The sequence below is a fragment of the Sphaerodactylus townsendi genome, linkage group LG03, assembly GCF_021028975.2.
Source record: "Sphaerodactylus townsendi isolate TG3544 linkage group LG03, MPM_Stown_v2.3, whole genome shotgun sequence".
NCBI classification, from domain to species: domain Eukaryota; kingdom Metazoa; phylum Chordata; class Lepidosauria; order Squamata; family Sphaerodactylidae; genus Sphaerodactylus; species Sphaerodactylus townsendi.
Window position 1 is genome coordinate 12,581,150 of NC_059427.1, and position 22,264 is coordinate 12,603,413.

The window sequence follows — 22,264 nt, forward strand, 5'->3', positions numbered from 1 at the left end:
TGAAAAGAGATGAGACATCTGGAAGAAGAAGAAGAAGAAGAAGAAGAAGAAGAAGAAGAAGAAGAAGAAGAAGAAGAAGAAGAAGAAGAAGAAGAAGAAGAAGAAGAAGAAGAAGAGTTGGATTTATATCCTCCCTTTCTCTCCTGCAGGAGACTCAAAGGGGCTTACAATCTCCTTGCCCTTCCCCCCTCACAACAAGCACCCTGTGAGGTAGGTGGGGCTGAGAGAGCTCAGAAGAACTGTGACTAGTCCAAGGTCACCCAGCTGGCGTGTGTGGGAGTGCCCAGGCTAATCTGAATTCCCCAGATAAGCCTCCACAGCTCAGGCGGCAGAGCTGGGAATCAGACCCGGTTCCTCCAGATTAGATACAAGAGCTCTTAACCTCCTACACCACTGCTGGTGGGGCTTCTGGTCTGTTTTCCAGACGGCAAAGGCGTCAGACAAGAAAAGATGCTTTCTCCCAACCAACCTTTTTGCTCTCTGTTTGCTCTCTGCTTCACCCTTTGCTTGTGCCTGACATTTTGTGTGCAGCTGAAGGAATTCTCCCTGCCGCCATTTGCTGAAAGTTGCCTCAGGACGTTTGCTCTGCAGACTCCAATCCTGGGTGCCTTTTCAGCCTGAAAGGTATATAGTTGGACTCAGCTGGTCCTCCTGATTCCGGCAATATATAGTTCTCCTGTTTTTAATTTTTATTTTTGATGCGCTATCTCCGTAGACGCAAATACGAGAATCTTTGCTGCTTGGAAGATGGATCTACAGCCCATTGAAAAGCATGGGTAGACCTGCCCACTGTGGACCGACCTCTGTGTGGTAATTGATAAGCCACCAGACCCAGTTCGTTTGAAACTGGCTTCCTGCTGCCATCTTGTGGCCATGTTTTGTAGTGCACCCATTTAACTACTTCTTGCTTAAAATAATTTTCTGCAAAGTCCTTGGGACTTAATTTGAATGGGTGGGCCATAGGGGTTTATTTGTTGGAAGTGTTTATCAGCACTGGGTGTCAGAGGCCAAGACTTAATCCTCCTCCTCCACCTACCCCCACCCTACTGCTCCTGCATTGCTATGCAATATGGAGAATTTAAGAAGGAGCCCAGCTGGATTGTTGCTACGCAATATGGAGAATTTAAGAAGGAGCCCAGCTGGATTGTTATTTAATTTTATTCATGTATTTCTTTTACATCATTGACCAAATTTAAAAGAAATGCAATGGGAGCAGTTTAAAACACACAGAAAACAGATGGTCAATAGTTCACCTAGCCCAGTGGTGGCGAACCTATGGCACGGGTGCCAGAGGTGGCACTCAGAGCCCTCTCTGTGGGCATGCGCGCACAGAGTTTGTCATGTGGGGGGGGGAAATTGCCCCCTCATACACACATCTAGGCTGGCCTGAGTTCCTGGACTTGATGTGCATGCACCTCAGTGAGCAGGGAGGACTCGGCTGGTGGGCCTGGTGCCTGTGCTGCAGGTGGCTGCTGCCCGGGGAGGGGGGGGGCAGAGGTGGCAGAGATGCTAGAGAGGCACAGAGTGGCGCATGTGGGACTTGCTGGAAGCTACAGCAGGCTGGCCCCTGCTCGAGAGGGTTATTCAGGTTAAATTGCAGCATTGGCACTTTGCAATAAATAAGTGGGTTTTGGGTTGCAATTTGGGCACTCGGTCTCGAAAAGGTTCGCCGTCACTGACCTAGCCTTTCTCGCCATGGCTAATCAGATGCTTCTGGGGAATCCACAAGGAGAGCCGGAAGGAAACAGTCCTCCCCTCTTGCTATTCCCATAGCAACCGATAGTCAGACATCCTGGTTGGCTGGGAGCTGGTGGCTGGAGATTTTCCAGAACTACAACTGATCTCCAGGGCCCCTTCCGCACACGCAAAATAATGCGTTTTCAAACCACTTTCACAACTGTTTGCAAGTGGATTTTGCTATTCCGCACAGCTTCAAAGAGCACTGAAAGCAGTTTGAAAGTGCATTATTCTGCATGTGCGGAATGAGCCCAGCAGGTTACAAAAATCAGTTTCCCTGGACCAAGCAGCTGTTTTGGAGGGTGGACTCCATGGCTTTACAACCCACTGAAGTATCTCCCCTCCCCAAACCCTACTTTCCCCACGCCCCATATCTCCAGGAATTTCCCAAACCAGAGATGGCGGCCCTATGAATCTGAATAAGGAGGTTACATTAACCACAACAGCTGTCACCTGCAGATAAGCTTGCCCTTCAGTGACCTTGTCCAACCCTTTTTAAAAACCAGTTGAAGCACATGCTTCCTTGTGATAATATGATTTTCCTGTTTGTTTGTTTGTTTGTTTGTTTGTTTGTTTGTTTGTTTGTTTGTTTGTTTGTTTGTTTGTTTGTTTGTTTGTTTGTTTGTTTGTTTAATCATTTGTCTTCTAGGCTGCCCTTCCCCAAGCAGGCTCACAACAGCTTACAACAAAGACGTATTTTCAGTGGCTTTCACGGCCAGAATCAATGGGCCTTGTGGGTTTTCCGTGGTGTGTGGCCGTAACTGGTAGTTTTTGTGCAAAACATTAGGAGCAAAAACTACCAGACCATGGCCACACAGCCTGGCAAAACCCACAACAGCTTGCTACAATGAAAAATTTACATCATAAAACAGCATCATACAATATAAGTCAGTGATAGCAAACCTTTTTGAGACTGAGTGCCCAAATTGCAACCCAACACAGCAATTTAACCTGAATACTGAGGTTTTAGTTTAGAAAAAACAGTTGGCTCCGAGGTGTGTGTTACTCGGGAGTAAGCTTGGTGGTAGTCGGTGGCTTTGCTTTGAAGCAACTGTGCAACTCTTCCAACAGGTGAATCATGATCCTTGGAGGGTTTACTCAGAAGCAAACCCCATTGCCAGCAACTGAGCTTACTCCCAGGTAAAGGATCACGCTTTAGTTCTTCGCATGAAAATCAGTGGGGTTTAACCGCGCTTTACAGGGTTACCTACATTGCTTCCCCAAAACTAGGTCTTAGGTTTAAAGCTAATAATCGAGCCCAGCATCCCAAGCCAGCCTAGATGTGTGGGGGGTGACTCTGCGTGTGCCCACAGAGAGGGCTCTGAGTGCCACTTCTGACACCCGCGCCATAGGTTCGGCACCACTGATAGAAGTAATAAAATTGTCATAAATTTTCATAATATATGCCTTGCTGCCATTGAATTCGTGGATAAAATCCATCAAAAATAACCTTGTAATGACTTTTTGACATTGTCAGTGACTACATTTTTGACATACAAATTAGACCAGGAATGTTTTAACCGGCAACCTAATGCCCCAAATGTGCCTTTGAGCTACTTCACCTACCAGAGGTTCATTGTGAAGTGGAATGTAATTGTTGGCGGGAATTGCAGTGTTATTTGATTAGATGAGACTATTGCACTCTTGACTGGCCTTTGTATAAATAAGAGATCAGGAAAGTTCGAAAAGGAAGAGGTCATGGCGTCAGCCGTGGCTCAGAAGAGGGGATCTTAGGCTTGTTTTGGCAGCAGAGGAGTACCATGATGTTCACAGAGCTGGCTTCATTATCTGAGGGTTGTGGTCACGGTGTTGGGAAAAAGGAATTCCAGGGAGTTCAAGCTACAGGGTCACGCTGACAAGGGTCAAGTAGACTCTGTTACCCAGCATCTATTTACAAATGCTGGAGGGGAGGGCGTGATCTGAATTGGGGTTGTGGTGCTGGAGGAAAGGGGCAACTAACCTCTCTCCCCCTCCCCAGTTTTCCACTCTGAAGCCCCTCAAGGAAAAATAGCCAACAGTCGCTGTCCAGGAGGCTCTACCAGAGCACATACACAGCCCTGCAAATAAGAAGGTTGTTCGGTTCCTGAAGTTTGAGCAATACAGACGCAGCTTTTGGAGACCGTTGCTCCCTTGCCTCATGGTGCGCCTGCCAAGATCAGGTACTGAGAAAGAAATCAAAACTGTGAGTGGAGTTGCCAACCTCCAGGTGGGACCTGGAGTTCCTCCACAATCACAGTTGATCTCCAAACTGCAGAGTTCAGTTCACCTGGGGGGAAAAATGGCTGCTTCGGAGGGTGGGTTTTGTGGCATTGCACTCTGCTAAAGTCTCTCCCTCCTTACCCCTGGCCCTCCCTAGGCTCCTCCCCCAAAATCTCCAGGTGTTTCCCAACCCAGAGCTGAGTTAAGGAACTTTTTTGTTTTCCAGCAGGCTTCTTTCAAAGCAAGTTTTGTCCTGTATTAATTCTGCCCATTTTCTGTTGAATTTTAATGTATTATCTGTTGGAATTTCCAGCCTTGCTTTGCATGCAGCAGCAGCAAGAGCAACATGGAATTCTGGGAAGCTGCACGAACATTCTAAAGGTGACAGTTAAAATCCGTTGGTGTGTTCTGTTCCCTCACACACTAGGGGTTACGATCTCCTACGCTTGCATTATCGCACTCCTATAAGTTCGAGGCTTCGTTCGACCCGCAAAGTGCTCGCGCGGTGAGACAACCACTGGGATCTACGTGGTTTTGTACCAGCTTCGCCCCGTGTAACGGTCAAATTTCCGACTCCAGTTGGGAACTACTACTTTTTCAGGGAACCACGCTCGAACTCAGCTGCGATTCCCAGTAAAAGTCGCAAGGAATCGCTCTGGTGCCAGGAGTCCCCCATTCAGCCAATCACAGCGGAGTGTTTCGGGCATCTGCTTGCGTGCATTGCTGGCCAATCTCAAAAAACGCCACCTTTGTCCCTCTCCATTCCTGTGGCAGTTTTTTTATAACGCGATATTATTAAGGGATAGGACGGAACATGGCCGTAGAACAGTAGCCAATCGGAACGGAGCAGCGAAGAGGCACAGGATGATTCTGCCGTCCGAGCTGGGATCAAGCGGGTTGCAATGGGGAACAACAATGGCTTCGACCTAGGTCAGTACCCTTCTCAGGGAACTGGATCGAACCTATTTTACTCATGTGCGGAATCGCCCTAGGAGACTGCCTGACTAACTAAGAGAAAAGATGTGCTCTGTGCTGTGTATACTGTTGTAAACCAAATGATATAGAAATGTGCTCTGACTAGACTAAAAGATATTGTAACACAACCATACTGTAACAAACCATTAGGCGTGCATAATGTAAATACCTCTCTCAGGTTAAGTAAAGTTCTGCTCATGTTTTAATGAACTTCTGAGGTAAAATGGCTGGTCTTTTGAGAGAATAAGTATTCTAATTTGACGTGCCGCACAATCCACATTTCCGCCCGTTACTTTGCTTGACAGGATTATACATACCAAATATACCTGTTGCCCTTCATTATCAAAGGCTTTCACGGCCAGGATCAACTAGCTGTTGAGGATTTTCTGGGCTGTGTGGCCATGGTTTGGTGGTTTCATCTTACTGGTTTGCTCCTATCTGCAGCTGGCATCTTCTGAGGCACGTCACAGTAAGGTGTGTTCTCTCCAACACATCTTATTGTGGCATGCCGCTGAAGATGCCCGCCAAAGATGCAGGTGAAAAGGCAGGAGCTCAAACCACCAGTCAACGGCCACACAGCCTACAAAACCCACAGCAGCCTGAAACAAAATCAGTTCGACCAAATAAACAAAATATTCACAAGCACATGGACAATTTCAACAGGAAGGAAGAAACCATGAAAATGAACAGAATTTGGCTGCCAGTGTTGAAAAATTCTAGAATCAAGACAGTGACTAATCAGCTCCACAAAAACACAGGACAACTATAGACTATAGCAATCAAAGGGAACAAAGACCAGGATACTTCTATTCAGATGCATTCACCTACTGACCTTGCTATCTTCATTGTTACTCCCATGCTACAGACTTCTCTGTGACTCACATGCCAGGCTAGTCTATTCAGATGGCCTCACCTTTTGACCTCACAGTATATATACTCCACTTGCTTTCCATTCCTACCATTAGATCCTCTGAAGATGTCAGCCACAGATGCAGGCAAAACGTCAGGAGAGAATGCTGCTAGAACACGGCCATACAGCCTGGAAACCACACAGCACCCCAAACAAAATATTCATTTGCTTTGTTATTCAAGGACCAAAATCCGTCATTGTCTCTTTTTTCAGTACAGATTTTATTTTATTTTTAAGACACAAAGTATACACAGACAGGTCTTCATCAAAGATTTCTCGCTAGATTCCAGAACCGAAGGGCTGAAAATCATATCTCACTAGAAGAAATGTGCAGGTCTCTCCTGTCTGCGGACAGCTAACTCCACCTATTTCGAGCCAGGAGTCCGACAGTAATGCTGAGAACTAGCAAAATAGATATGATTGGGGTGGATCCTACTCCTACTCTACCACTCCACTGAGCAAAATGTATTCATTTATTCAAATATACATACTCCACCTTTCCTTTTGCCTCAAGTTTGAAGCTGTCTTCCAATCTAAGGAGACTTCCTCCATATTAAGGGGGTATTGTGGAAGATACTCGGATCCACCCTGTTCTTAGGAACAGGCTGTATGAAGGCTGGGTTCAGATACTACAATGACCCCGGGGGCATGTGTAAATGCAGTACATCACTGTGTGAGGAGAGGCATTTGAAGCAGAGAGTGGGCTCTGCCTTCCCCTCATAGTGTTTATCAAAGCACTGTGTTTTATTTCTGTTTCGACTTGCACCCTTTGCTCCATGTTTATGACTTATTTATAGTCTAAAAATCTAAGGCCAGCCAATCCTGGAAAACATGGACTGTACCCGTGGTGGCGAGCCTTTGGCACTCCAGATGTTATGGACTACAATTTCCATCAGCCCCTGCCAGCATGGCCAATTGGCTGATGGGAATTGTAGTCCATAACATCTGGAGTGCCGCCAGCAGGATTCACTCACTGCAAGGCAATGAACTTATTATATATAATGTATTAATAGAAGACAATTGATAAGACATAAACCACCTGTAGAGGTATACTGTGTATATAAGGAATCTAATGTGCAACTGGATGTTGTTCAAATAAATATATAAAAAACATATAAAACAATGCAGGTACTTAAGCACCTTATGAAACGTAGTGGGGTAGAAATTATTAACAAAACTCTTAATCACTGTACATAAGGTATTAGACCTGTAGCATCCATTTGTTGTTCCAATAATTGAAATAGCCACGTATCATCAATGTCCAAATGGCAGAAAAGCTTGCATATATGTTTTATATGTTGTACATATATATGTTGTACATCGTTACCATATATACACAATATATCTCTACGATTGGTTTATGTCTTCTCAATTGTCTTTACAATTTGGTACATTTTGTATTATATTTAGGGAGTAATTGTCTCCAGAGGCGTGGACTGATAATCACCAGCTCCCCGCCAGCATGGGTCACCATTGATGGGAATTGTAGTCCATAACATCTGGAGTGCCAAAGGTTCGCCACCAATAAGTTCATTTGCCTTGCGTCTGTATACACAGTCCATGTTTTCCAGGCTTGCCTGGTCTTAGATTTTTAGACTGTGTTTTGACTGTATATATTTGCTACTCAGATAACCATGACTCATTTATACCCAGTAACACTTTCATGCATTTTATTTTCTACTCTGACTGGGCAGTGAGCCTCAGGTCAAGAAATTCATCTGAGATTCTTTTAACTGGAGATGCTGAGGACTGAACCAGGAACTTTCTTCATGCACAGCCCTTCCCCAGCATACAATGGTATTTTAATCAGGCCAAAATACAGTGAAACCTCGGTTTTCATTGCCTTCGGTTTTCATCGGTTTCGGTTTTCATCGTTTTTTTCAGTGAAAAATTTGCCTCGGTTTTCATCGATTTGCCTCGGTTTTTATCGATTTGCAGTAAGGTTGCAGGCATTTGTGGAGAAAAGTCACCCGGACAAAGCTGTTGCAGGCCGTGTCTGCAACTTGTTTAACGACAATGTCTTGTCCCATTTCAGACAAATCTTAAAGAGGCGTCAGAAACAGACCTCTTTGGACAGCTTTCTGGTGCGACATTGGTCCACTGGCTCTGAAGCTGGTCCTAGTGTTGTTGTTTGTTACTGTTTTCAGCATTAAACACTATGTTTATTCACCAAAAATGTGTTTTTGGTATGTTTTTTAAGAACATAAGAACTGGCCTGCTGGATCAGACCAGAGTCCATCTAGTCCAGCACTCTGCTACTCGCAGTGGCTCACCAGGTGCCTTTGGGAGCTCGCGTGCAGGATGTGAAAGCAATGGCCCTCTGCTGCTGCTGCTGCTGCTCCTGAGCACCTGGTCTGCTAAGGCATTTGCAATCTCAGATCAAGGAGGATCAAGATTGGTAGCCATAGATCGACTTCTCCTCCATAAATTTGTCCAAGCCCTTTTTAAAGCTATCCTGGTTAGTGGCCATCACCACCTCCTGTGGAAGCATATTCCAAACACCAATCACACGTTTTGGAGTGCCTAGAACGGATTAATTGGATTTACATTGATTCCTCTGGAAAAGTTTGCCTCGGTTTTCATCGTTTCGGTTTTCAATTCTTTTCGGACGGATTACCAACGAAAACCGAGGTTCCACTGTATTAATCTGGGTTCACACCCTCCACATGCACCCTCAAGGAATGATTTGTATGCCGGAAACTACAATTGTCCCCTCTAGGTATGACAGCCAGGTAGCCACTAAACATAGAAGAGAAAGAAGAGAGGGAGACAGTTTTCAGGTGAGGGGCTACACCTTACCCCTGCCTCAGCCTCTGAATCAATCCTGCCCTGGTCTCAACCCCAGCGTCAATTCTAGCAAAACATTTTGGATTAAGGGGACATTTTGATACATCTAAAGCACCTCTCGTGCTCTTCCTCAGTGATACTAAAAGGCGAAACCTGGTGAACGTACAGCAGCCGTGAGATCTCGCAGCATGGTGTAGTGGTTAAGAGCAGTGGACTCTAATCTGGAGAACTGGATTTGATTCCCCACTCCTCTGCATCAGCAGCATAATTTTATCTGGTGAGCTGGATTTGTTTCCACACTTCTCCTCACGAAGCCTGCCGGCTGGCCTGGAACTAGTCACAGTTCTCTCAAAACTCTCCCAAGCCCCACCTACTTCACAAGGGGAAGGAGTATGTAAGCCGCTTTGGGACTCTTTACAAGCAGGGTATAAATCTAAACTTCGATCACACAGGCCTTCAAACCACAGCTTTGGTCTCTTAACCACTGCTCTATGTAAGATGCTATGGGGATTTTAGATAATTTAAAATGGAAAGCCAAAGAGACAGGTCACAAAATATGCATGAATGAGACCCTTCTCCGCCTGCCCTCAGCCAGCCCGTCTGTTTGCAGATGCCGCTGAGATCATTCCTCCTTGGCCGAGCCAACATTGGGCTTCCCCGCTTAGGTCCTTCTTGCAGGCCGTCTGTATCTTCAAGCATGGTCCCATGTTGCCCTCTTGGCTAGATGAGGGACTGTGTCACAGGAATGCCGGGCCTCAAGAGGCTGTGTCTTTTGTGTTTCAACGCTGTGTCCACGGTCCCTGTGTTTCAACCTGGGGTGGTAGAGGTTTCAGCAGAGGAGTCTCCATGTGCTATGTGAAACTATCCGGCTCTTCCTCCATTAGACAGCTCTTCCTCCAATAGAAAAGCAACATTCAGACTGTCCTTGTGTTTTGAGCCCGATTTGACCTTGATTCCTACTCGGTCTGAGCTGAAACATCTCCCTAGAAGACGTTGTCTTCAAAGCTGATCTGTTTCTCTCTTGCTTGTTCATATTTGGGCCATTTAAGTCACAGCTCAGTGTACAATCATGAATAGTATCCTTTTGCCATAGTAAAAACAAAGAAGGCGGGGGTGGGAGGGGACATCTAACCATTTTGCCAAGCTGTCTGTGCATTTTGCAGAGATCGAATCTATTCAGGGAATGCCCTGGCATAAGAAACATTTTCAAACGGAAAGCGGCTACATATTTATTTTTCCCTTCTGGTCTGCTTTGAAACTTGTTCTGCTCTAATACAATGAAGTCCACAACCAGGTCAGGTCTGTGTTCAAGAAACCACAACTGTTGCCTCAAGGCCTTTCCTCTGCACCCTAAAACTTATTCCCTTTCCCAACTTCATTTTTCCCATCCTGCACATCTATCCTGATAAAAAGTTCTTGCTGCAGCTTTAAACCTTTCTTGCTTCTTTTTGACCATTTGGTCAGTCTCGGTTTTTAAAAAAATCATTACAGCACTTTGTGGGGTGGTTTCGATTTGTGTGTGTGTGTGTGTATGTGTGTTTTAGAATTTATTCATGGGCCAACACAGCTATGTACAATTTGTGGCAAATGCTCCAGTGAATCACACTGGAACTCCTAGTTTTCTCCTTGCAGGGATATCCGGGAGGATGTCCTATTTTAAACTGCAGCGCTGCCATCAAAATTCTGCTCACTACCTGAGTTCAATCCCGACAAAAGTCAGTTTTAGGAAGCTGCCTCAGAGTTGACTCAGTCTTCCATCCTTCTGAGGTCAGTCAAATTAGTATCCAGATTGCTGGGGGGTAAAGCGGAGATGACTGGGGAAGGCAAACCCACCCAGTAAACTAAATCTGCCTAGTAAACATCATCTTATAACAGTGATGGCGAACCTTTCCGAGACTGAGTGCCCAAATCGCAACCCAAAACCCACTTATTTACCGCAAAGTGCCAACACGGCAATTTAACCTGAATACTGAGGTTTTAATTTAGAAAAAACAGTTGGCTCCGAGGCGCATGTTACTCTGGAGTAAGCTTGGTGAAGCAATCGTGCAACACTTCAAATGGGTGAATCACTACCCTAGGAGCGTTTACTCAGAAGCAAGCCCCATTGCCAGCAACCGAGCTTACTCCCAGGTAAAGGATTGTGCCCAGGTCAGCCTAGATGTGTGTCTGTGTGTGGGGGGGAAGGGTGATTTTCCACTCCTCCTACATGACAAACTCTTGTGCATGCGTGCCCACAGAAAAGGCTCTGAGTGCCACCGCTGTCTTAGAACATCCTCCCGTGGGTCAGTAATGACTTGATGCTTGCACAGGGGTACTGCCTTTGCCTTTTATCGCATTTAAATCTCCCTGCAAGTAGAAAACTAGGAGCAGCTGTGATGGCTGACCAGGACCCTTTCTCCCTGAAGCACCAGTTTTCTGCAGTTTGAATTGGCCAAACCCAGCTTCCCGCCTTACACCCCTGACCACTCATTTTGCTGTGGATGTGTCTGGACCGAGCTTGAAGTGGCAAGCAGTGACTGACAGCTATGAGCATGCAAGCTTGCTTCCCTCGGCTGCTCAGACAGGAAGCCCGGTGGGATGTCCCCTGGTGGGATGGCACTCAGCCATTCTGAGCAGGAACTTTTTAAATGTGTTCCCGGTGGTCCTCCTACCTACTCCAATTATCATGCTATCGACTGCACACACACAATTCCCTTTGGTGTTTCGCTGATGTCATAAGGCTTTCCCACCGTGTAGAATTGACCTGGGGGAAAAACAGCCATTCATCTCTGCAGAATGTGGCTGGTGCTGTCGTATACTGAGTCTAGTACTCTCTATGTTTTTTGACAGGGGCGCTCCAAGCATGCCTTTCTTAGCCAGACTAACCGAGACCCTCTGAAGATGCCGCGGATTAAACCTGGGATCATCTGCATGCAAAACAGGATGTCTGTCATGAGAGGCTGCTGAATTTTCCCACTGAGCCCTCTAGCTCACTGCAGTCTACCTCTGTCTGGCAACAGATCTCCAAAGTCTTTCTCAGCACCTGCTAACTATAATCCTTTTGAACTGAGATACCGGGGACAGTACGGTGTGGAAAACTTATGCCTGCCTTCTAAGTTAAGGCAGACATTTTCCTGCCAGTGGGTTTGACCGAAGTTTTTTTCCTGCCCTTTAATTGTACCTTAGATTTTACTTAAAGGTAGAAGCCGCCCTGTCTCCTGGAAAACCACCATTTGTGTTTCTTGGCGCTCTGCAAAAAAGAGTTCAAACCAAGAAAAGTGTACAGATGGAGAACTTCTAAGTTAAGGGCCCTTCTTGTAACCTATAATCTCTCCTCTAGGTAGGAAATGCTGGGGGGAGGGGTGGCTAAAAAAATTCCAATCAATTCCAGGTCTGGTTCCAATCAAAACTTGCCCGAAAGAAGAACACAAAAGCCATTTGTCCACCTAGCTCAGGATGCTCTTCCTGCCCTCTCCCTTGTTTCAGGCAGAGAAAGTTATTTCCAGAAATTAAAGAATCCCCGTTTATTTGGAAATTACACGGATTGAATCTGGGACTTAGAGGGTGGAAGGCAAGTGTCGCCCTGCCTTGACTGGAAACTGACGTGACCACTTATTGTCCAGGACATGTGGTACAATTCTCCGTAAATAGCACAACTGTCCCTCAAAAGGTATGAACTGCTACACGGAACCAGAATAAATCACTAAAGGAGCGATTCTGAACAGGTCTACACAGAAGAATGTCCCATATTATTCAATGGGGCTTACTTTCAAGAAAGCATTCTTAGGATTGCGGCCTAAATCCAGTAACCTGTTGCCAGCTGGGATTAGCTAAGCATTTCCAGGATGTTTTTAAGCAGAGCATGAGGGTAATATATTTCCCATGTTCGTCACCAGCGTCTGGGACTCAAAAGGTATACTGCCTCTAACCATGGAGGTTTCTTGTTAGCTATCATTCTGTTTCATGGAGGGGGGCATGCTTTGCTAAAGGGAGGCTCACAACATTTGCTCTGGTGCACAGGGAAGGTTTGCTATGGCAAGAGCGTGAGAAGTGTTTACCTCACTGGGTTTTTACTCTGTTCTACAACTAACCAGCAATCTAAGCCTTGCCTTCCTGCCTTCTCGCTACCCTACCTCTACTTCCAAAGCCACCAGACTAATCCTACATCCTCTCCTACCTCCTTCCTGCCTGCATTACACAGACTTCCAACACCTTAGGAGCTAGCACCTTTCCTATAATGTCATACGCGATCAGGACAGGCTAAACAGAATGTGGCATCCCATCACAAAGGTGACTCAATGCCTACAGGGCCACCCAGCCTCTGCTCCAGAGCCTCCCAAGAACTTTTCACGCTGTAATTCTCAGCACAGTGGATTCTTTGATGTGTAGTCAGAGTGCCGTGAGAGCTGAAGCTCCTCCCACATTCATTGCAGATGTAAGGGGTGTGCCCTGAGTGGGTTCGCAGGTGCCTTGTGAGTTTGGAGCTGGAAATGAATCTTTTCCCGCACTCGGTACAGCCGTAGGGTCGTTCCCCTGTGTGGACCCGCTGGTGCGTATTCCTCGTCGACAAGTGGCTGAAGCTTTTCCCACACACGTTGCAGAGATACGGCTTCTCGCCCGTGTGGATTCTCTGGTGCTTGCTGAGGTTTGAGCTGTAGCTGAAGCTCTTCCCACACTCGGGGCAGCTGTATGGCTTCTCGCCCGTGTGGACTCTCAGGTGTTTAGTGAGGTCTGAGTTTTGCTGGAAACATTTCCCGCAGTCTGGGCAGCCGTATCCATAGGGCATCTCTTCCATGTGGATTCTCTGATGAGTCACGAGGCCTCGGTGCTGGCTAAAGCATGCCCCGCACTCAGAGCATATGTAGGGCATCTCCCCCGTGTGGGTCCTCTGGTGGATGAGGAGATTCGAGCGCTGGGCAAAGCACTTTCCGCATTCTGGGCACTGGTGTGGCTTCTCCCCAGAATGGATTCTCTGATGTTTGAGAAGGTTGGAACTCTGCCGGAAGCATTTCCCGCACTGGGGACAGGGGTACGGCTTCTCTCCGGTGTGGATCCTCCGGTGGATGGTCAGGCTCGAACGCTGAGTGAAGCGCTTCCCGCAATCAGAGCACTGGTGAGGACTCTCGGCAACGTGGTTTTTCTGATGCTTAAGGAGCGTTTGGTTTGAGTGCAAACTTTTCCTGCTGTCAGGGCTTTGGAAGGCCCTTTGTCCTGGCTGGGCTCTACTAGGAATCTTCAGCCCGTTCTCGGTGCTCCGGGTTGCTCTTTTTTCCACACGGTCGCTGCTGGAGCATGCTTTGTCTGGAAAGAAAGGGGAGCAAAGTTTTAAATTTCCTAGTGGTGAGTTCCCACAGTTCTGTCCTGTTTAGGGTTTAATCCATTCTCACTTCTGAGGATTCGATATTTAATTTGAAGATGAGCACAGAAGATAAGATACTATCCATCTACCTCTTGGGTGGGAGGGAGGGAGGGAGGGAGGGAGGGAGGGAGGGATGGATGGAGGGATGGATGGAGGGAGGGAGGGAGGGAGGGAAGGAAGGAAGGAAGGAAGGAAGGAAGGAAGGAAGGAAGGAAGGAAGGAAGGAAGGAAGGAAGGAAGGAAGGAAGGAAGGAAGGAAGGAAGGAAGGAAGGAAGGAAGGAAGGAAGGATGGAAGGAAGGAAGGAAGGAAGGAAGGATGGATTTCTAGGCCGCCCATTCCCAGAAAGGGCTCAGGGCGGTGTACAATCAACATACCACATTAAATACAATAAAATACATTTCAATTAAGAATACAATTAAAACCCAATAAAATCATAACAACAATATTTCAGCAATGAACCCTGAAACCAGGATGACAACTTCCCTATCTAGACCCATAGGAGGCCTTAATACAGCTTGATGATTTAACCCGGCTGGCAAGATGGAAAAGCCTGGTGGAACAGCTCCGTCTTGCAGACCCTGTAGAACTCATTCAGGTCTAGGGTACCATCAGGGACTAGGGTAACTGATTCAGTCTTTCAGAGATATTTCTCTGCCTAGATCACTTCTGAGAATCCAGAAGTGTTTACTTCTGGGTTTGAAGAAGCCATCCAAGTACTGACGAAACCGTCAAGAAGTGCCAGGAAACAGACTCGGATATATGGAACAAAACTTGCTTTGGAATAGGATTCAGTCCAATGAGTGGAGACCCGGATTCAATTGTGAAATTGCTCTATGGATTTTGCAATCATTCTTTGCAACATGTCTCCTAAGGCGCAAGAATGAGAAACTGGAGCAGAGTCAGGGACAGCCTCCCAAGATATTAATGAATAGCTCTGGGAATTCTGCCCAAGGTCATGTCCCCTTCCTCTAGCCTAACTTGGTTGGCATGAATGCAACTAGGCCATACCATTCTTCAAACTGCAGGTAAATATCTAAATCTGCTCCATGCATGAAACTTTATGAGATAAAAGTTCCACTTGGCCTTTTTCCTAACATGCCAATTTCCTCTGCACAAATATTTTCTTAAACTGTTGCACTCACACTCATAAACACATGAAGCTGCCCTCTACTGAATGTTCAAATGTGGGTTCTTCAATAAATATGAGTTTGTTTCTTCCTCACTAAACAAGAATTCTAAATCATGGTTTACCAGAGGTACAGGAAGTCTTCCATCTGGGTAAAGGGAAGGATGCAGTACATGATCCTCAAAACAAAAGGGAAGGATGCAGTACATGATCCTCAAAACAAAACAGATCCATGCTTACCATGAACAAATACTGGTTTGCATGAAACAAACACTGGTTTGCATGTGACATCTGAATATAGTGGGACAGAAAGGAACAGACCAACCAGTCAAGGTTATGCAAACCAACCAGTCAAGGTTATAAATGGAGAGGAATAAAACTTTCTAGCTTAACCCTGACTGGTTGTTCAGGGTTAAGCTAGAAAGTCAGGGTTAAGCTAGAAAGTTTTATTCCTCTCCATTTACATCCCACCTTACTGGATGGGCCTTCTCATCACATAAAACATCTGTGCCTGTAGACATCCATCTTACAACAGCAGAAGCACATTTGTAGCCACTCCATCAGGAAACTTCCACTGATGACTTCTAAGAATCACACAGCAGCCGTCCTAAACCTTTGTTATGGAGCCTCAAAGCTTTCCAAGGACGAAGGAATAGCCGGCTCCTACCTAGAACTCTGCTTTCTTCTGGTTTGGCCACTTTGCAGAACTGCTTCAGCCCTGATGCCGCAGGAAATGGCTTCGTCTCCGGCCAATTCACCACTCTGGTCTCCAGCCTCTGCAAGAGACATAAAAGGATCTAACAGTGTTTGTTTTTAAAGCGCAATTCAAAACAAGTAGAACCTGTAATTAATTTGTTAAAGCCTTTAACGGCCCAGTTTTCGAACGAGATCTTAACAATATCAGCAATGAGGAAATGAGATCTTCATAATCAGTTTCATCACTTAAAATTAATATCTGTTCTGTGTTACAGGGAAGGGGAAAACTACATGTGACATTGTGAAAAAGATAAATTAACAGTGGGGGGCGGGGGGTAATGAAGAATTAAGAAATCGTGAACAAATTAGGGTGTTGTGGGGTTTTCTGGGTTGTATGGCCGTGTTCCAGTAGCATTTTCTCCTGATGTTTCGCCTGCATCTGTGGCTGGCATCTTCAGAGAATCCTGTTATTTTGATTTTTGATAGTCTCTACAAATCACCACAGATATTATCAGAGAGCAAATACCTGGACATTCCACAGGTATATACACTCCACTCGTTTTATTACAATCGGATTCTCTGAAGATGCCCGCCACAGATGCAGATGCAAGAGAAATTGCTACTAGAACATGGCCATGCAGCCCGGAAACCATGCAACACCCCAGAGAGCAAATAGTTGTAGGACTTAAGAGTGTCAAACTAAGACTACAGAGCCTTGGGTTCAAATCGTTGCTGAGCCATGAAGCATACTGGATGACGTAGGTGACACTCTGTCTCTCAGCCTAGCCTACTTCACAGGGTTGTTGTTGTTGTGAAAATAAAGAAGAGGAGGGGAGAACCATGTGGGTCACCCCGAGCTCCCTTGAGAAAGGGTGCGATAAAAATGGATAGCTAAAAACACTGGCAGCATCTATCTAATACAGGGGTCTGCAACCTGCGGCTCTCCAGACATTCATGGACTTCAGACCCCTGATCTAATACAACAAATTTTCGTTTAATATAGCTGCCATAAGGGAGGGGAAGGGAAACTGATTCTCAGTTGCTCTCAATCCAAACCTCCAATTTATTTATTTGAAGGATTATGAATCTCAATCCAAAATGTCATTCCCCCCATTTCCAAGGTGGCTAAATACACACAAAGAACGACAAGCAGGATTCTGAAATATTTTACTCGGGGCATAAACAAAGCCCTCAGTCTGGGCCTCGCTGTCAGGATGGAAAAGGAACCTGCCTGTTTCTCCTTCCTTTCAGCCTCTCGCCGCCTCAGCAGGAAATCCTCTGCCAGCGGCACTGCTTGAGCGCAGGTTTCTGGATCATGCTCCCTGACCCAGCTCTGGATCTCCTTGGGCAGAACAGTCAAGAACTGCTCAAGGACCAGCAGGTCTAGGATCTGCTCCTTGGTCCGCTTCTCCGGCTTCAGCCAACCGTGGCAGAGTTTGCGGAGCTGGCTGCATGCGTCCCGGGGCCCCTTCATCTCATGGTAGCGGAACTGTCGGAAGCGCAGACGCTGCGTCTCCATCTTGACGGCATCCACACGCAAAATGGCCGCTTTGACCTTGGTGTATTCCCCGCGGTCTCGAAGGCTGAGGTTGCTGTACGCCTCTTTGGCCTCTCGACTCAAGACAGGCAGCAAGCGGGCCAGCCACTCCCGACGGGGCAACTGGCAGGTGGCAGCCAGTCGCTCAAAAGAGGCGAAGAAGGCCTTGTTATCCCCCCAGAGCGCGGCATCCTCCATCAACTGTGGGCTTCCCCACCCCAACTGAGGGGACTGCAGGGCCTTGAGGAACTCCTGCCACTGGGCTTCCCACCGCTGTGATAACCCTTCGTCGGCTTCCTCTTTCACTTCCAGTGGTGCGGCCCAGTTGAGAAGCTCCCGGATGGTCCCGACTTGAATGATGCGAGGGGATCTTCCAGATCTTTCCGCTCCTTCGGTTAGTCTGGAAGCTGTTGGGTTGCTCTCTTCCATTTTCACCTCTGGACGCTTTCGTGCAGCCCGTTTTTGGAGGCAAACCGCTGTTCCATCAGCCATTTTCTCTCAAATAGACAGAGCTCGGCCTTCGATTGGAACTGTCTTCCTTCAAACCAACCTTTCATAGAAGTGTTGAGGAGATTTTTTTTGCCCTTATGTTGTGGTCAATAAATAGACTTGTTTCCCACCAAATGTTTTTTTTTTCTTTTTAGGATGTAGGGATTGCTAAACAACAAAGTAGCTGTGTGAGATACTTAAGCAACAAGAAGGGACTCTTCCTGAGGGAAAGAAAAGAAAACAGTGTGAGAAAAATAAAGTGTACGCTTGCAGTGGCATTTTTACCCAAAGCAGACAAAACTTCCTTCAGGCAGGAACCAAGACCACAGCGGCCATTTGGTTCTGGCAGGTAGCAGTGGGAATTACTGACAACATGAGTTCAGAGAATTAGGTGTGAGAAGATAGGTGGGAAAATTGAAAGGAAGGGCAAAAGCTTAGGTAATGATGGCCAAGATTTTTGACAGGAAATGTATGACTTGGATTGACTGGACACAGAAGGGTTACCAACCAATCAGATGGCTGTATTCAACCGAAGCTAATCACTAGTTCTTTAGTGGTTAACCTTTGTAGCACTCCAGATGACCCTTCGGACCTGGTATTCCCATCATTCAATCGCCAGCACTTGGCCACTGGGCTGTGCTGGCAGGGGCTGGTGGGAATTGTAGTCCATAACATCTGGAGTGCCAAAGGTTTGCCACCACTGCCTTAGGGGATATGATATGCTTCAGCTTTCAGTACAACTGGCCCCTTCCTCTAAACCCAGTTATTCTGAAGTTCTCAGGAAAGGGGGAAGCAGGTCTCATATCTAGGTCCAATTATCTCTTTTATGATGGAACTTTATCCCTAATGAGTGGGCAATTTATTTATTAGGTATTTATATCCTACCTTTCAGTGTTACTTAACTACTTAAGGGCCCCTGACAATTTGAAACAGCAGTATGATAACAGAGTACACTCAAGCCATAAAGTACCAAAAGAGAATCTTCCAGGATCCAACTAAGATCCAAGATCATCAGAACATGATAAAAATCTGAATTGCCTGCAAAGAAAGGATGTTGTGTAATTTCAAGGCAAGTCTCTGTTTTGTTTTGTCTCTTGCTTGAATCCAAGATCATGCCACTAGTGAAAGAAAACATCCTGGATTTGACACAAATCCACCTCACCCCCATCACATGTATAAGAGCCTAATAACAGCACTGGTTCTGGTGGGTTTTCCGGGCTGTGTGGCCGTGGTCTGGTGGATCTTGTTCCTAAGGTTTCGCCTGCATCTGCGACTGGCATCTTCAGAGGTGTATCACAGAGAGAAGTCTGTTATACACTGTGTCCAGCCTTCTCTTATAACTGTATCTGTATCCCAGATAACACACTGTATCCCAGTAACAGACTTCCCTCTGTGATACACCTCTGAAGATGCCAGCCACAGATGCAGGCGAAACGTCAGGAACAAGATCCACCGGACTACGACCACACAGCCTGGAAAACCCACCAGAACCAGTTGAATCCGGCCGTGAAAGCCTTCGACAATACAGTAATAGCAGCACTGTTCACTGAACGCATTTACAGTTTGTGTACAGTGTACATTTGATTTTCCTTTATATGGGCACTGAGTAATTCTCAGTTCTTACATTCAACGCACATGCAGCAGAATGTGTGTTTAAAACCCCATATATATCTGGATATTGTTCCCATTTGGGGTTCACCATAAAAGTGAAATACCACACTGGCTTTTTTTTCTTACAAAACAGGTTGTTGCAATACCTTGCAACACACATGCAGGCTTAATCAGCACGTGAACGGGGCTAGTGTCTGTATACACACAACGTATCTAGGCATAGGAAATGTAAACACAGTGGGGAGCAACAACATTCTTCTTGCTTTGCTCCCTGACTACATGCTTTAGGGCCCGTTCCTGGATGGCCCAGGCTAGCCTGATATCATCAGATCAGGTAAGTTAAACAGGGTCAACCCTGGTTAGTACTAGGATGAGAAGGAAGGAAGTCCACTACACAGAGGCAGCCAATAGCAAACCACCTACGTTTATCTCCTGCCATCATGATGATGATGATGATGATGATGAAGAAGAAGAAGAAGAGTAGGAGGAGTTTTGGATTTATATCCCCCCTTTCTCTCCTGTAGGAGACTCAAAGGGGCTTACAATCTCCTTGCCCTTTTCCCCTAACAGCAAACACCCTGGCAGGGTAAGTTGGGGCTGGGAAAGCTCCGAGAAGCCTTGACTAGCCCAAAGGTCACCTTGGCTAGTACAATGGCCAGGTGCAGATAATCCCAAATTCCCAGAGAAGCCTCCACGAAGCTCAGGCGACCAATTTGATCAAAACCGGTTCCTCCAGATTAGGCCTACATTTCACAACCTCCCATTGCTACTGCTCCCACAAAAAATACGAGGTCCAAAGCGGTTGATTTGACGGCACTTTCCCTTCTACTCAGCATCAGAGTTTGAAGTCCCACTCTTCTTTATATATTTCTGCTCTTGTTTACCCTGCGACATCCAATCTTTCACGGCTTTTGTTTTTTACGCTAAAGATACAGTAGAAAAATTAATGGATTCTTATCAGCGTGTGAATGTTACACTGCACCTTAGCATTCAGGGGCACGGACATACACTGCAGCCAAGCAACATCCACCCCCCACTCAGGGATATGAATTCTATAATGTATTGAGCCATTTCTTTATGTGCATAAACTCAGTTTGTTGACCTTGTGCTGCCCCCTGCCCCCAGCTCTGCTCATTCTGAGAACCTGAGTTAAAAAAAATAACTCGTTAGTAACAATGCCAACTTGAGTCAGCAATGTGATGCGGTAGCCAAGAAAGCCAATGCGATTCTGGGCTGTATCAATTGGAGCATAGTGTCTAGATCGAGGGATGTAACTGTACCTCTCTATTCCGCATTGGTTAGACCTCACCTGGAATATTGTGTGCAGTTCTGGGCACCGCAGTTCAGGAAGGATATTGACAAGCTGGAACGGGTCCAGAGGAGGGCAACCAAAATGGTAAGGGTCTGGAATCCATGCCCTATGAGGAGAGATGTAGGGAGCTGGGTATGTTTAGTTTGGTGAAGAGAAGGTTAAGAGGTGACATGATAGCCATGTTTAGATCATGGAAGGGATGTCATGTTGGTGAGGGAGCAAGCTTGTTTCCTGCTGCTCCAGAGACCAGGAGTAATGGGTTCGAGGTGAAGGAAAAGAGATTCCACCTAAACATCAGGAAAACCTTCCTGACAGTAAGGGCTGTTTGACAGTGGAATGTACTACCTTGAAGTGTGGTGGAGTCTCCTTCTTTGGAGGTTTTTAAAGAGAGGCTGGATGGCCATCTGTCAGGAGCGCTTTGATTATGTGTTCCGGCACTGCAGGGGGTTGGACATGATGGCCCTTGGGGTCTCTTCCAACTCTATGATTCCAAGTGGGGGCTGGAGTTCTCCTGAGACTACAGCTGATCTCCAGGCTAACACGTTCAGTTCCCCTGGAGAAATTAACAAATTCAGGGGGCAAATTCTATGTGTGCCTGTAATGTGCTATCAAGGTGCAGCTGAACGGCAACCCAGAAGGGTTTTCGAGGCAAGAGACTAACAGAGGTGCTTGCCTCCGTGTAGCAGCCCTGGGCTTCCTGGGTGTTCTCCCATCCAAATACTAACCATGGCTGACCCTGCTTAACTTCTCAGATCTGATGACAGTATGCCATAAATTCCAGATGAAATTCCTCACCAGGTTTCCTTTTCTGCAGGCACCCCCCACCCCACCCCCCCACCCCAAATCTCCAGGAATTTCCCAGGCCAGAGCTGGCAACCCTACATTACCCAAGAGGTCCAAATACAGGTGTGTAACTTAACTAGAACTAGTTAACCCTTTACAAATCAGGATGCTAAACCTGGATGAAACCTAGGAAGCCGGTGAAGTTCCTTTTAACTAGGGGGGGGATGTGATACTTTCGGCCGGCCTCACATAACATGCTAGCAGTTGTATTTTGGCCGGAGTGAAGTGTCTAGTTTTCAAAAGCTGCAGAAATCAAGGCGGCTGCCAGTGTCTCCATCCGTGTTACAATAGATCAAATGCACCGCGAACAAGCACCGCTCCAAAAGGGCAGTGGAGAAGAGTGGGCAACTCCGGCGTCACAACGCATTTGCCTCGGGGTGTTCTTTGCAAAATGCAGATTTGTATTTACAACGAGGCCGGCTGCAACCACAAATAAAGATAGACCAGATACACTTACAACATGCATTAACCTCTGGGAATTAAAACCTGCATGCGATTGGTGCTCCTCTGACACGCTCCCTCCCCCCCGCCTTACAATTTCTTTAAATCCTCCTAATTGCACCAAAAAAAAAAAAAAACCAGCTCACCTGAGCATTTCTTCTCCCAGGGGAAAATCTATCAGTCCCTCCTCCCCAACGGCACTACTCCTGAGAAATTCAAAAGCCCAAGATAGGCAGAGCCGAACAGGAAGGTGCGTCTAGC

General features: G+C 46.4%; 2 protein-coding genes across 2 annotated transcripts in view; one reads left to right on the top strand and one right to left on the bottom strand.

Moving 5' to 3' along the window:
* Window positions 1-22,264, top strand: part of LOC125428885 (zinc finger protein 271-like) — a 1,035,007-nt gene that overhangs the window by 773,876 nt on the left and 238,867 nt on the right. The window lies entirely within an intron of this gene.
* Window positions 10,806-22,257, bottom strand: LOC125428659 (zinc finger protein 397-like). The gene is made up of 4 exons (XM_048489145.1): window positions 22,150-22,257; window positions 17,002-18,017; window positions 15,742-15,850; window positions 10,806-13,888 (listed from the first exon to the last, which is right to left on the bottom strand). Exons 2-4 carry the CDS (start codon window positions 17,797-17,799, stop codon window positions 12,870-12,872), a joined length of 1,926 nt encoding a protein of 641 aa, XP_048345102.1. The 5' UTR covers window positions 17,800-18,017; window positions 22,150-22,257; the 3' UTR covers window positions 10,806-12,869.

Coding starts and splice junctions, on each gene's coding strand:
- LOC125428659 (XM_048489145.1), bottom strand. CDS start 17,799: ATGGCTGATGGAACAGCGGTTTGCCTCCAAAAACGGGCTGCACGAAAG. Junction 15,851..17,001: donor CTGAAAGGAAGGAGAAACAG/GCAGGTTCCTTT, acceptor TGTCTCTTGCAG/AGGCTGGAGACCAGAGTGGT. Junction 13,889..15,741: donor AGAAGAAAGCAGAGTTCTAG/GTAGGAGCCGGC, acceptor CTTTCTTTCCAG/ACAAAGCATGCTCCAGCAGC.